Source organism: Vombatus ursinus, unplaced genomic scaffold, assembly GCF_900497805.2.
Source record: "Vombatus ursinus unplaced genomic scaffold, bare-nosed wombat genome assembly UNPS02000582.1, whole genome shotgun sequence".
Lineage (NCBI taxonomy): Eukaryota > Metazoa > Chordata > Mammalia > Diprotodontia > Vombatidae > Vombatus > Vombatus ursinus.
The window spans coordinates 32126756-32139879 of record NW_020940360.1 but is presented as its reverse complement, the minus strand read 5'-3'; the positions used below and the strand labels follow the sequence as shown (position 1 = coordinate 32139879).

General features: G+C 33.1%; 1 protein-coding gene across 3 annotated transcripts in view; it reads left to right on the top strand.

The window, feature by feature from the left end:
- BVES (blood vessel epicardial substance) overlaps nt 1–13124 on the top strand; it is a 63305-nt gene that overhangs the window by 3700 nt on the left and 46481 nt on the right. For all 3 annotated transcript variants that reach the window (XM_027853727.1, XM_027853734.1, XM_027853741.1), the window contains exons 2-5: nt 5539–5776; nt 7786–7910; nt 11508–11695; nt 12477–12585. In XM_027853727.1, coding sequence (XP_027709528.1) covers nt 5551–5776; nt 7786–7910; nt 11508–11695; nt 12477–12585 — 648 coding nt within the window. In that variant the 5' untranslated portion in view covers nt 5539–5550. The remainder of the gene's footprint in view (nt 1–5538; nt 5777–7785; nt 7911–11507; nt 11696–12476; nt 12586–13124) is intronic.

The following is a 13124-nucleotide window of genomic DNA, read 5'->3' as shown; positions in this document are numbered from 1 at the left end:
AGTAGTGTAGTAAATAGATCACTGTGTTTTAAGTCTTGCCTCCAGCATTTGTGACTTTGGGCAAATAACTTCAAGACTCAATTGCTTCATATATAAAGCAGGAATTCTAATGCTTACAAAAACTCTCTTATAGTATCATCATAATGCTTTTTGTAAAAAGCTGTAAAAATATGAGTTGTCAGTTATTGTAAAGAAATTGGTTGAAGTGAGCAATGGTGAGAAAAAAGGGATGTTTTAAAAAATTTTAATGACAGGAATGATAATAGATCACAGTAACCAAAAACTCAGGAATACCTCCCCTACGCAGTTCAGGGATTCCCAAAGAGTGACTAATTTAATCTCCAGAGGTAGATTTAAAAAACTCTACATCCGTTTTCTTTGCATAGTCTCAATTGTGGCAAATAAATGCAATCATAGTATAATCCAACTCTTTTTGGATTGATCAGTTAATGAACTCCGTTGCGGAGTAAATTATATTTATAACATGCTATAACAAATCTTTTCAATACAAAAAAAATCTCACTAATTGCTCTCTAGGCAAAACAGTGAAGTCTTTTGGAAGTTAACATTGTTTCTTAACTTTTTAGTCTTTGTTTTGTTTACTTTGCTATACTTTTTTAAGCAATCGCATCTTAATCTTCAGTTTTCTGTTGAAATAACATTTCCTATAAATAAACTTAATTCAACAACAATAATTAAGGCTTTGAAATATAATTTTTGTTTGCATTTTAAAGTTAGTTTATCGGGAAAAAAATATGGCTTTAAGTGCCTTTTCAGGAAATTTTAAATATTTTGTTGTTGTTGTTGTGGACCCTGATTACAACTTCAGCTGATTCCCCAAATATTTAAAATATTTATAGATGTGTATATGTGTGTGTGTGTGTATGTATAAAACAGGTTTATTTTATATATTATATATAAGTGAATAGTGCACTATATCGTTGACAGCTTAATTAACATTACTAAGAATTCTATGTCAGACCTGAGATTCTACTTGATAAAAGGTCTATTTCTGCCAGTCACCTGATTCAGTTAGTTTTGTAGGCATATTGTAGTATAGAATCTGATCTTCTTTATGTACTTCATTGATAGATGAAATCATCAGGATGCCCACAAGGAAGTTATGGTGATCAATAATAATGTGGCTGACAGTTTTCCCTATCTATTCTTAATTCAGTAGGAAGAAATTAGTAGGCTAAAATATTATCACAGAAATATGTTCTTAAAAACTATTGATCATAACAAAAACATTTCAACTCTTCCTGACTTTTCTTTAACTGCAACTAGAATGTGAATATCTGTTATTTTTTCTCTGGGATTTTTAAAAAGAATGATTATTCAGGAAAAATTAAGCCTAATGTAGAGGAGGATTTGCTAATAGGAAATGCTCCATCAGCTACTACTCATGTTGTCAGGCATATTTAATATGTCTTCCCGGGGTAATCAGAGCTAATTTATGGACTGTGAGGTTTAATAATTAGTAGAAAAGAAACTGGAATTTAATCTCAGGCTTTTTTCTTTTTCAAATTATAACATTTGGATGTTTTGCGATTCTCTAATGGGATTATCCTGTATTTTAGTTATTTCCATGTTTCTTACCCCTCTACTAGACAGTAAGCTCCATGAGGATAGGGATCTTATTTGAACTTATCTTTCTTCATGTGCCTAGCAGAATATTTTGCATACAGTATAGGTTTAATAAATGTTTACTGAATTGCAATGAAGAGAATTGCATTATTTGTGTTCTACATAGTATATAGGTATGATCGGCTATCAAAAAGCATGAGTTTCATGAATGAATCCTAATGTAAAATAAGTCACTAGATAAGTCTCGATAGGGATATATTTGTTTTAACATTGACATTTTAAATGTAGTTGGATTTTAGGATGTCTTCTTTTCTTTTTCTGGCAAATTGATGTGTAAGTCAGCTCTAGCCTTTTGCTAGTAGCATTATATATTTGAGCTTCAGAACAATGCAGAAGTTAGATGTTACTTCTAGTAGATATCTAACAAGTCTACTTAATGATTTTCCAGTAACTAATCTATTAAATAAAGAGGCTGGATTCCAAAATACTTTAATTGTGTTTCATGTAAATTTTGCAAAAGCTGGAAACAAAAGTTTTTCAGCATTTAAAGAAATGTGGAATTCTTCAAAAATTTAATTTAACTCTGACTCTCTGACTTCAGCATACCTAACTTGTACTAATTACTCTACTTCTTAAAATATTTATTTTGTATGTTTTCAGTACTTGAAAGAAGTAAAGTTGTCTAATGGAGAAATAGATATTATGAACTAAATGAAATATTATAAACTGTTCCCATTTGAGTAATTATTTTTTCTGAAACAGCTACATTAATATTTTAGGTTTTTTCCCCTAAAGCCAAGTATTTTGTGTAATGGATCAGGTTTCAGAGAGTTCATAATAAAACATTTTTTTTAAAGAAGGAGAACCCACAAATGATAAAGGACTCAGTAAATGGTGCCACTTGGTGTTGAGTTTTATGTAGGCAAGCACAGACCACATAGATTTTCTCCAAACCATATTTATTAAAATAAATAGTAGGATAACTGAGAAGTGGACACAAAGCAGTATTTGGTTGGAAATTAATTTAATTTAGGTAATCAATAAAGACAAGCTTTTTTAAAATTGTTAAATAGTCATGTATATCAAAATAAGATATTTGGATTCCAAGAAGGAATTTCTAAGTTTTCACATCAATAGACTTCTAATTACAGATAATTTTGATCTCCTCATTTTAAAATTTTTATTAAGCTAATACTCAAGTTATATCTTTAATTTTATAATTCATAGGCCCTTATTTTTTCAATAATTGTTCCTTGATACTTTTTTTTTTGCATATTTCCAGTGACTTCCTTACCTCCATACCCAGTCAAGCCCCTCTTTGCAACAAAGAACAACTAAGTAAAATAAAGCTATGTCTGACTGTATATACCTAATTGTTCACCTGTAGGCCACCATCTCTATCCCGGGAAGAGGGAATCATGCTACACTGTGTAGAAGTATGCTTTTTAATTTCTGAAGTACAACATAGGGAAATCTCTATCTGGAAAGTAAAGCAAGATTTAATAGTAGTAATAGAAGTAATTAAGCTCTGTGTGTATGTGTGTGTGTGTGACAGAAAGAGAGAGAGATTATGTTAATATCTGTGGTTCATGAACCAATAAGAAATTAATATTGCCTTTACAAAAATATATTGATTTCAAAAATAATTTAATAAAGGCATTTTGATCACATGAAACATTTGAAGGTTGACTTTCCCAGCTTTATTCTTTTTCTATATAAAGAACTTCATAATATTTGTAACCAGCAGACCTTGTTGATTAATTTTTTACAACTACAGTCTCCCCCTTCCTTGCCAGTGAATGAACTTATTTTAATTATGTAATAAATTAACAAATTTGTGGCTCATTCCTATATCTATCATTATTATTATTATTATTATTGTCTGTCATGAACTTTTTGTGGATTCAAGATGTGGCTTATAAGAGAAGCAGAGTACTGTTTTATAGGTTAGAGTTCTGGCCTTGGAGTCAGAAAGTCCTGGATTCAAATCCTACCTCATACAGACCAGGTACATGACCATAGAAAAGCCATTTAACCCCTTAATGCCCTGGGTAGTTCTCTAAGATTAAATGTTACGGACTAGTTACTGTTCTGCATGGAAAGAAGTGGTTTTCTACACATCAGTGAAAGCACAGGCTCACACTCTTCCCCCTCATTGCAGGAAAAAAAAAAAGAAATTAAAAAAAGAGGATTTATATCTTGTGTGCAAATTAGATCTCAATTCTCTTTTAGGCAGTTAGATGGCACAAAGGGTAGAATACTGAGTATAAAGTTAGAAAAGACTTGAATTCAATTCCAGCCTCGGACACTGGGCGTGGGACCCTTTATATTGTTGTCTCTCTGTGATCCCATTTTGGGTGTCCTTGGTAAAGATACTGGAGTGGTTTGCCATTTCCTTCTCCAGCTCATTTAACAGATGAGGAAACTGAAGCAAAGAAGGTTAAGTGATTTGCCCAAGGTCACACAGTCAGTAAGTCTCTAAGGCTAAATTTGAACTTAGTCTTTCTGACTCCAGGCCACTGAGCCACTGACTGGAGCCACCTGACTCCACTGCACATGTGAGCCTGGACAAGTCATTTAACTTTTATTTGCCTCAGTTTCCCTAACAATAAAATGGGGATGATAATAATAGCACCTACCTCCCAGGCTTGTGAAGATCAAATGAGATAAGATTTGTAAAGTGCTTAGCACAGTTTCTGGCACAAAATAGGAATTTAATAAATGCTTGTTTCCTTCCTCCTTTTAGTACTTTTGGATACAATAGATACTTCACTTCAAGCAAAAATGAGGCAGTTGGAATTGATGACATTTCAAATGATATATGAGCTTCTGTTATTTAACGCCATTAGTTCATCTCTAACTTCCTCAATTAAAGTCCCATTCCAGTTGCCCATGGAGGTGATCCTAAGTTCTTAATGGCAGTGTCAATGGAGTATAAGGTCTAGTAGGTCCTTCCAAGGTAGAAGGGCTTGAAGTCTAGGCCCAGTGATGGCCAGACTGTATGTCTGTCCTCTAAGGACCAGCTTGGCTAAGTGGGCAAAGGTTTATTACTGGAAGATTAGCCCCAGGTGATGAAGTGTTAGGGCCACAGCAACCCATGAACACCACCGGCTAACACATTGTAAGGGCTTCAAGCTGCATAGTTAAAAGGAGCCACACTAATAAAATCAAAGATCCTTGATAATTCAGGTAATTAAATGTACCTTAGGAGGTGTTCATACTATATTAATTTCACAGAAAGATTCATTATAAGGATTTCTTTAAACATACAGAATATATTAGAATTCCTTTATAATTGGAATTCTTTGTAATTTTATTTTTAATTAAAGGAATAAAACAAGCATTCCCATAACATAGTACAATGAAAAAGATGATAGCACATGAAACTGTAAATCTACTGTGCACAACTTGCTATTCCTTTCAAATACGCAACAAAATTATTATGTAAATTTCTTTTTTTTCCCTACCCCCACCTCCCACCCCAAAGATGGCTACCATTAGATGCAAATAGGTATACACACACAAATATATATGTACGTATATATAGATATATACATATACATAGATATATACATACATACATATATAGATATATACATATACATACATAAAATTATTCTATACATGCTTTTATTTATCAGTTCTTTCTCTGGATGCAGAATAGCGTCTTCGTATGTCCTTCATAAATTAATTTGGGTATTTATAACAGTCAAAATAACTATAGTTGGAATTCTTCTTAATTGAAGCTCTTAATTCATTTTAAAGTATGATTTAGTTTATAACAATTCAACTTCTAAGAAACTTTTCAAGAAAATCATTTGAGTAAAATTAGGCATAATTTATTTCTATGAATGTCAACCAATGGTTTTGTTGCTAAGTAAGCAAGGAACTCTCGTGGAGTGTCAAATAATATGACTAAGTTTTAGCATTTCTTATTTATTTTCTTAACAGGAATTTTCCACAATGAATCACACAGATGCCAGTTCATTGAATGAATTCACAACAAGAGGTCTTACATCTGAACTTGAAAACCTCCTGCCTGTGCCCTCCAATGAAACCACTTGTGAAAACTGGAGAGAGATACACCATCTAGTTTTCCACGTAGCAAATATCTGTTTTGTAGTTGCTTTGGTTATTCCAACTACTTTGACTCTTCATATGATATTTCTTAGAGGGTTATTAACTATAGGTAAGCCCATAATATTGTTTTTTCATCATTTTCTTTCATTATCATGATATGATTCTTGGTTTGATCAATTTATCATATCTTTTTGTCAGGTTTATATTTGACAAAATCAAATGAGAGGTTTTATTATCTCTGGGTAACGTAAAGAGCCAACTGAAATGCTTAGGGCCCCCAATACTGATTTAGCCCTTTGGGCAAAGGGATATGTGTTCTTTTTATTTTGTCATGTTCCATAGTTTCATCTGTGATTACATGGTTTTTCTGATGGCTTGCTTTCAGTGTTTCAAATGTCAGTAATGCAAAAAAGAGGACTGAATCACCTACCTATTCACGATCAGTAATGCAAATGAAACCTTCTCTTTGGACTTGGTTATCTGCATATTAGGCAGAATCAGGGCATTTGCCTGAAATGTATAAATGACAGCATCAATTTTGTTGTGATGTGATAGAAAAGTTCTGGATATAGAGTCAGAAAACCTGAGTTCAAATCCTGCCTCTGCCAGTTATTACCTCCATGTCCTTGGGCAAGTCACTTCCCTTTCTAGTCTTTAGTTTTAGACTAGATGTCCTTTAAGGTTCCTTCCAGTTCTAAGATTCTGTGGTCTTTGACAGAGAATCTTGCCTTTATTGCTGTTGGCTGATGCCAATGAGCTAACCTTATTAAAAAGGGAAAAGATAATTCTGAGGATTTTTTAAAATAAAGCTAAGAATATATTAAAGCAGAGTCATAGAATGCTGGGCTAGAAGGATTCTTAGAGATAATCTAGTACAGCCTCTATATTTTACGTAAAAGGAAACGAAAGCTTAGAGAATTTAATTGGACCAATTGTTTTAGGTATTAGGGGAAAAAAATCTGCATTTGAGTGTGTTATTATTGAGTAGATATTAAGGAGACTTTGGGGACTGGACTTGTAATTTTATTAGTATAGGTATATTATTATTATTATATATTATGCTATATATTATATTATTTATATATAAAAATATATATTATTATAGTATATAAGTCACATTGTGACTTGACCAGAGTCATAACTATTCCATACACACATCATAAATCGGATCCTATTAATGACATTCAAAAATGTCAGATGAAATTCTCAGATGAATTATTTTTGTTAATTGTTGTTGGAAATTAGAATGCCTCTGTTCCTCTGTCATATGGTGATATAAATCTAGTCTTTTAACAATTTGGAGTTTTTTTAATTAATAAAAATCTATTTTTTCTTCCTTCTACTGCACTCTAACCGAGAGAGAGAGAGAGAGGGAGAGAGAGAGAGAGAGAGAGAGAGAGAGAGAGAGAGAGAGAGAGAGGGAGAGAGAGAGAGAGAGAGAGAGAGAGAAAGAGAGAACCATTGTAACAAATATAGATAATCAATAAAATAAATTCCTATCTTGGGCATGTCCAAAAAAATTTATATATTGTTCTGTCCATCACCTCTCTGTCAGGAGGTGGATAGTGCACTTCATCATTGGTTCTCTGGGATCGTAATTGGTCATTGTAGTAATCAGAGTTCTTGAGTCTTTTCTTTCAAAACTGTCTGCTTTATAATGTTGTTTTTGTAAATATTATCCTCCTACTTCCGTTCTCTTCACTTTGCACCAGTTCATACAACTCTTCCTAGATTTCTCTGAAACCATATCTTTTATCATTTTATGAGACAATAATATCCCATCACATTCATATATCATAATTTATTTAGCTATTCCTCAGTTGATAGGTACCTCCCTCAGTTTCCAGTTCTATCAATTGGAAGTATGAATTATTCATTAAATCCTTTCATTCAAAATCAGCAGAACCTTAAACAGAAGGCTCCTAGGGCATTTTCTCAGCAGTAAAACAACAAAACAAAACAAAACAAAATGAATATAATGTTTCATTTTTCCATAATGTTAAAGTGATTCAGAAGTATCTGTCAGATGTTATTTCATATTGGAGAAGATACTTTACACGTATGTTGAAGTTAGACTTGAATCTTCTAATAATTTATCTTTTATTCATTATTTGACAGGATGTGCTCTTTTTATTGTCTGGGCCACACTCTATCGTTGTGCCTTGGATATAATGATCTGGAATTCTGCCTTTCTGATTATCAACCTGTTGCATTTTCTGTACCTGCTATACAAAAAAAGACCGGTATGTAGTTCCTCTCACAGGTCAATAATGAGTATAAGTTTAATTTGAGTTTTGAAGAGGAATTTTCTTGGGTCCATGTATGAGTTTCCAATAATTTTAGTTCTTCTATACTCTGACTTTTATGGTGGATTTTCCATTTCTGTATATATGAAAGTAACATTTTTGGAAACTATAAGAAGTAGTAGTTCTGGAACCTGCAATTTCAAGAAATAGCATGACAAGGAGGATAGAGAACCAACCTGGAAGCCCACAAGACCTGGATTCAAGCCCTGCCTCTAGCACATATTATCTGTGTAATCTGGGCAAATCACTCAACTTTTCAGTGGACCAGACAACTCCCTAGAATCTAAGTTGCAAAATAATTGTCAACATGTGTTGGCTGAGTAAGTTTCCTCAAGCCAATGAAATCACAGGTTGAAACCCTTCCCACATACACACATACAACAAAAAAGTTCTACACAAACTAAAAGTTTATTTAGAATTCATGGAGCAAGATAAACACTACAAATTAAGTAATGTGGGCATGTTAACCTTCCTGAATAATATTTGAATATCTCTCTCATTTAGGAGAAATTTGATTGAGATTCAGCAAATTCTAAAAGCTAGACAATAATGGGATTGATGTCAGGTTTATGGGATCTTTTTTCACAAGAGCACTTCTACTTTTAAGGCAATATTTATTTCAATTATTTTCCTATGCTTAAAATTTAGTTATGCTGTTATCCTGTTGGCTGTTCTAAAAGCATCATTTTTTTTTTTAAGGCAGTTGGGGTTAAGTGACTTGCCCAGGATCACACAGCTAGTAAGGGTCAAGTGTTTGGTCTGAGGTCGTATTTGAACTCAGGTCCTCCTGACTTCAGAGCCGGTGCTCTATCCACTGCACCACCTACCTGCCCCTAAAAGCATCATTTTTAACATCTCGTTTTACATTATGAGTTAGCTCGTTTTTTAAAAAAAAAAATTGATGGCAATAAGAATACATGATACTAAAGATAAAATGGAAGGGAGTATGGAAAATGTCATCTTTTCATCATAACTATGGCTGATGTTGCTTATTTTGTGCCCAGCATGAGGGTGGGTCACATACCGAATACTTTAAAGAAACTCACATTCTTCTTGGAAAGACTGACTTACACAACAGTACAATTAGAGTGCGAAATGATAACATACCCTGAAGTGCTAAATTATAAGTTATAGGCAATAGTGCAATAGAAATTTAGGCAGGGAAAGGTGAATTAAATGGGGACTGGCTTCATAGAGAAAGATTCTCTGAGATTAGCAGCTTTAGGTAGAACTTGAAGAATGGCAAGGCTGTGGCTGCAGGGGATATCTGGTCTGCAACTTAAAGCGTTAGAGAGAGGCCTAGGAAGTAACTTGCTCGGGGTCTCATAGTGAGAGCATGTCAGAAGCAAGACCTGGGGTCTCTAAAGCTGGCTCTTTCTCCACTTTGCCAAGCTGTCATTTTCGTAAAGATGAACAAACTGCCTTAGAGAAATTAAGTGATTTGCCTATGGAAAATGTAGCTAAGTTACTTTGAGATGGGTTAATCTTGATTTGTTTTCAGTGAACTGAAATCCAGTTCTCTCAGAACTCCCAAGCATTTCCAATTCCCAGAGCCATGAAATTCAGGAAACCCTTTAAGGGATGTGCATCTCTAAGCTGAACTAGAGACAATGATACTCCTCAGAAGCACTAGCTAGATATCATATTTGTATGTATGATTCTTCATCTTGTAAATATAAATTTGCTTTTGTGGGCATTTCTAATTTCCGTGGGCCTCATCATTAAAGTGGAATTCAGAAAAGCAAAAAGTTAGAATAAGTCCTCAAGAACTTTCAGTAGATGTATGGCCCTATAGGCCGTCTGGTACTCATAAGAGCTGTTGGGTAGGCCCTAAAATTGTGCACACTTTGCCCCATCATTTTCCATTGTTCTCATAGGTCATTGGATTCCAGAATACTCAGTCACTTCCCAGAGAGGGAGAGTAGTTCAGGTCAAAGAATCAAACAATAGACATTTAAATTGTGCGATGTGGTTGGGGGATGGCTGATTTCCAATAACCAGTGTTCACAAACCTTATTAGGTATTTCTGTGTGCCAAACACTGCTACTCATATAGGGGAACTATAAATATTAAATAATCTGTGATCCAGAGATCACATATCTTTATATCATATATTATATTATATTATTACATATTACTTATATATATAATATGTATATCTCACACTATAATAGCCTATGTGACATATTCACAAGTAATGAAAACAAAAATGATGTATGTGATAAGCAGTGAGTAATAGTGGATGAAGAATTGCCTTGAGATTAAGAAATACCTTGGTTTAACTGCTGCCTATAACATATATTGGCTGTGTAACCCTGGGCAAGTCACTTAACTTCTCTGTTCTCTAGTCCAGTGGTTCTCAAACTTTTTGGTCTCAGAACTTCTTTACACTCTTGAAAAATCATTGAGGATATTCCAAAGAGCTTGTTTGTATGAGTTATACCTATTGATATTTGTCATATTAAAAATTAAAACTGATACATTTTAAAATATTAATTCATTTTAAAATGATAATAAATCTATAACATGTCAACATAAATATTTTTATGAAAAATAACTATATTTTCCAAAACAAAAAAAAAAACAGTGAGAAGAGTGACTTTGTTTTACACATTTTTGAAAATTTCTTTAATGTTTGGCTTAATTAAAGACAACTGGATTCTCATATCTACTTCTGCTTTAAATCTGTGTGATTTGTTGTTGAAGTGTATAAAGAAAATCTGGCCTCATACAGATAAATAGTTGGAAAGGGAAGAGTAATTTAATAAGCAATAGTATTATTATGAAAATAGTTTTGACCTTGGGGATGTCCCAGGGCTCTTTAGACTATGCTCAGTGAACTGCTGCATATTTTCTGAGAGTGACTGTTCTGTGGATCATTTCTAATCCTGATGCATTATTTTTAAAATGAACATGTTTTGTTTTGTTTTTTCAATGCATACATACTATTAAAAAGGATATTCCAGTCTTGACAAGTTTTAGCATTTTATTGATAGAACTAGGAAGGCAGCTATGCTATATTATGACAACAGGTAATATATTATGACAAAAAAAAAACTCAGTTATTTCACAACCCATAGGAAGAGAAGTTATGAATATAAAGAGCCTTCTTATGCATTTACACTGTTGAATTTCAGTGAAAATATTACCCTAAGGTAGAGTATAGGCAAGAATATTGCCTATGTTGTCACAGCCAAGGTTACAGTATCAGTTGTTTTTGCTTAATTTTTTTCCCCTTTATTACAAGGAAGATTTTGATTCTGGGCTGGGATGTTATTAGGAGGAGGAGATTGTATATCCAGAAATGACTTTGTAAAAACAAAAAGCATCAATAAATCTTGTTTTTTAAAATTAATCTAAAATAGAAATCAGCATGATTACTTCATCTTTCCACAAGCAAAATATTGAGATGAGTGGAAGATCCATGATACAAATTAGAAACATGTTTACCCTTTAAGAAGAGAATATAGAAATGGATCTTTTATGTTTACTCAGTCAACCCTTTTAGATAGTCTTTATTCTTTTGTATTCCAGATAAAGATAGAAAAGGAACTCACTGGTGTATACCGAAGAATGTTTGAACCACTACGTGTACCCCCAGAATTGTTCAAAAGATTAACTGGACAGTTTTGCAATATTCAGACCCTTAAAAAGGGCCAGACCTATGCTGCAGAGGATAAAACATCTGTGGATGACCGCCTGAGTATCTTATTGAAGGGAAAGTAGGTGCTACACAAAAATTGAGGTTCTTATTTTAGATAACAGTAAAATAGTAATAATTAGTGACAATAACTGGATTTGTTTTGATATAACTGGTGGAGATTGTTAGAATTTATTTCTATACACCTTGGTGAATTCACAGAATTCTCAATTGTTGGTAAGATGGTTATTTCTTCATAGACTTTTTTTTTCTTTTGCCTTTTAAAGTTGAGGGTCAGAATTGCAGTTGCTAGGATAATGATAAAATTAGATTATTAATTTAAATTAATCAAATTTATTTTATTGTTAATTTAATATTAATTGAAATATTAAGAGATAATGATAAAATTAGAATAAGAAATGGAGACTCTTCTTAAAGTTTTGATGCAATGTTTTAAGTCTTACCTGTGGTGGTGGAGGTGGAGCAGATTTGGTTGTTTTATTATTTGGTGATTTCCAGAAATATAACTTCTAAGAGTGATGCCAGACATCATAGGATTGAAATTATTATGTCAAAACAACCATGACTTGAGATATCACAGCATCAACAATGGATTCTGCCTTTGGGAGAGATGCTCTATGCTCCAGAAAGTGACTTCAAGAAAGTTCATTGATTAAATATTTGTCCAGAGATTGAGTGAAAGCACTCAAATGTGTCTTGCATCTGTGGTCAGCCTTCAAAAACAAAACAACTTCAAAACCCCAGAAAGTGACGAGGATATTAAATATGTTCAGATTAAGTTCATATTACCATTTGTGCCAAAATGTTATGTGCATGTTATTAACAAATATTTTTATCATCAGAATGAAGGTCTCCTATCGAGGACATTTTCTGCATAATATTTACCCCTGTGCCTTTATAGATTCCCCTGAATTTCGATCAACTCAGATGAACCGGGGTGAAAAATTTCAGGTATGGTCAGGTATGGTGAGTTATAATAACTGGGTGTTGGTAAAGAAAACTGTAAATGAAGTCTCATAACTACATGAAAATCAAAAAGATCGCCATAAGTAATGTTAGCTGTGAATAATCATTGTACAACATCCATTACATAGGTCCAGAGTTCACTTAAAATTGATAACTTTCATTAACAGACAAAACCACAAATTGGCTTGGTTCTATAGAACTTAATAGAACCTTGAAAATCCTTTTTGTAGAGAGAAGAATTAACTTTTCTTGTATTTAATGAACACACTTAAGAATGAGTTTCTTTGTAGTGCTGATAATTATATGTGAACAAGTCAGTATGCATAATTTCTTTTGTGTCCTCTGAAAGGAATAACTACTTCATTACCTGACACTCTTTTTTTTAATGCAAAGAAAAAAAAATACTGCCCTATTTTCACTAGTAACCATTATTCCATTAATGCTAGGAAGATAGTGAAGGAATTTCTTTTTTTTTAGCTGCTGTCTTCCTCACTTCTTGGCCGATTCACTCATATTTTGAAAGA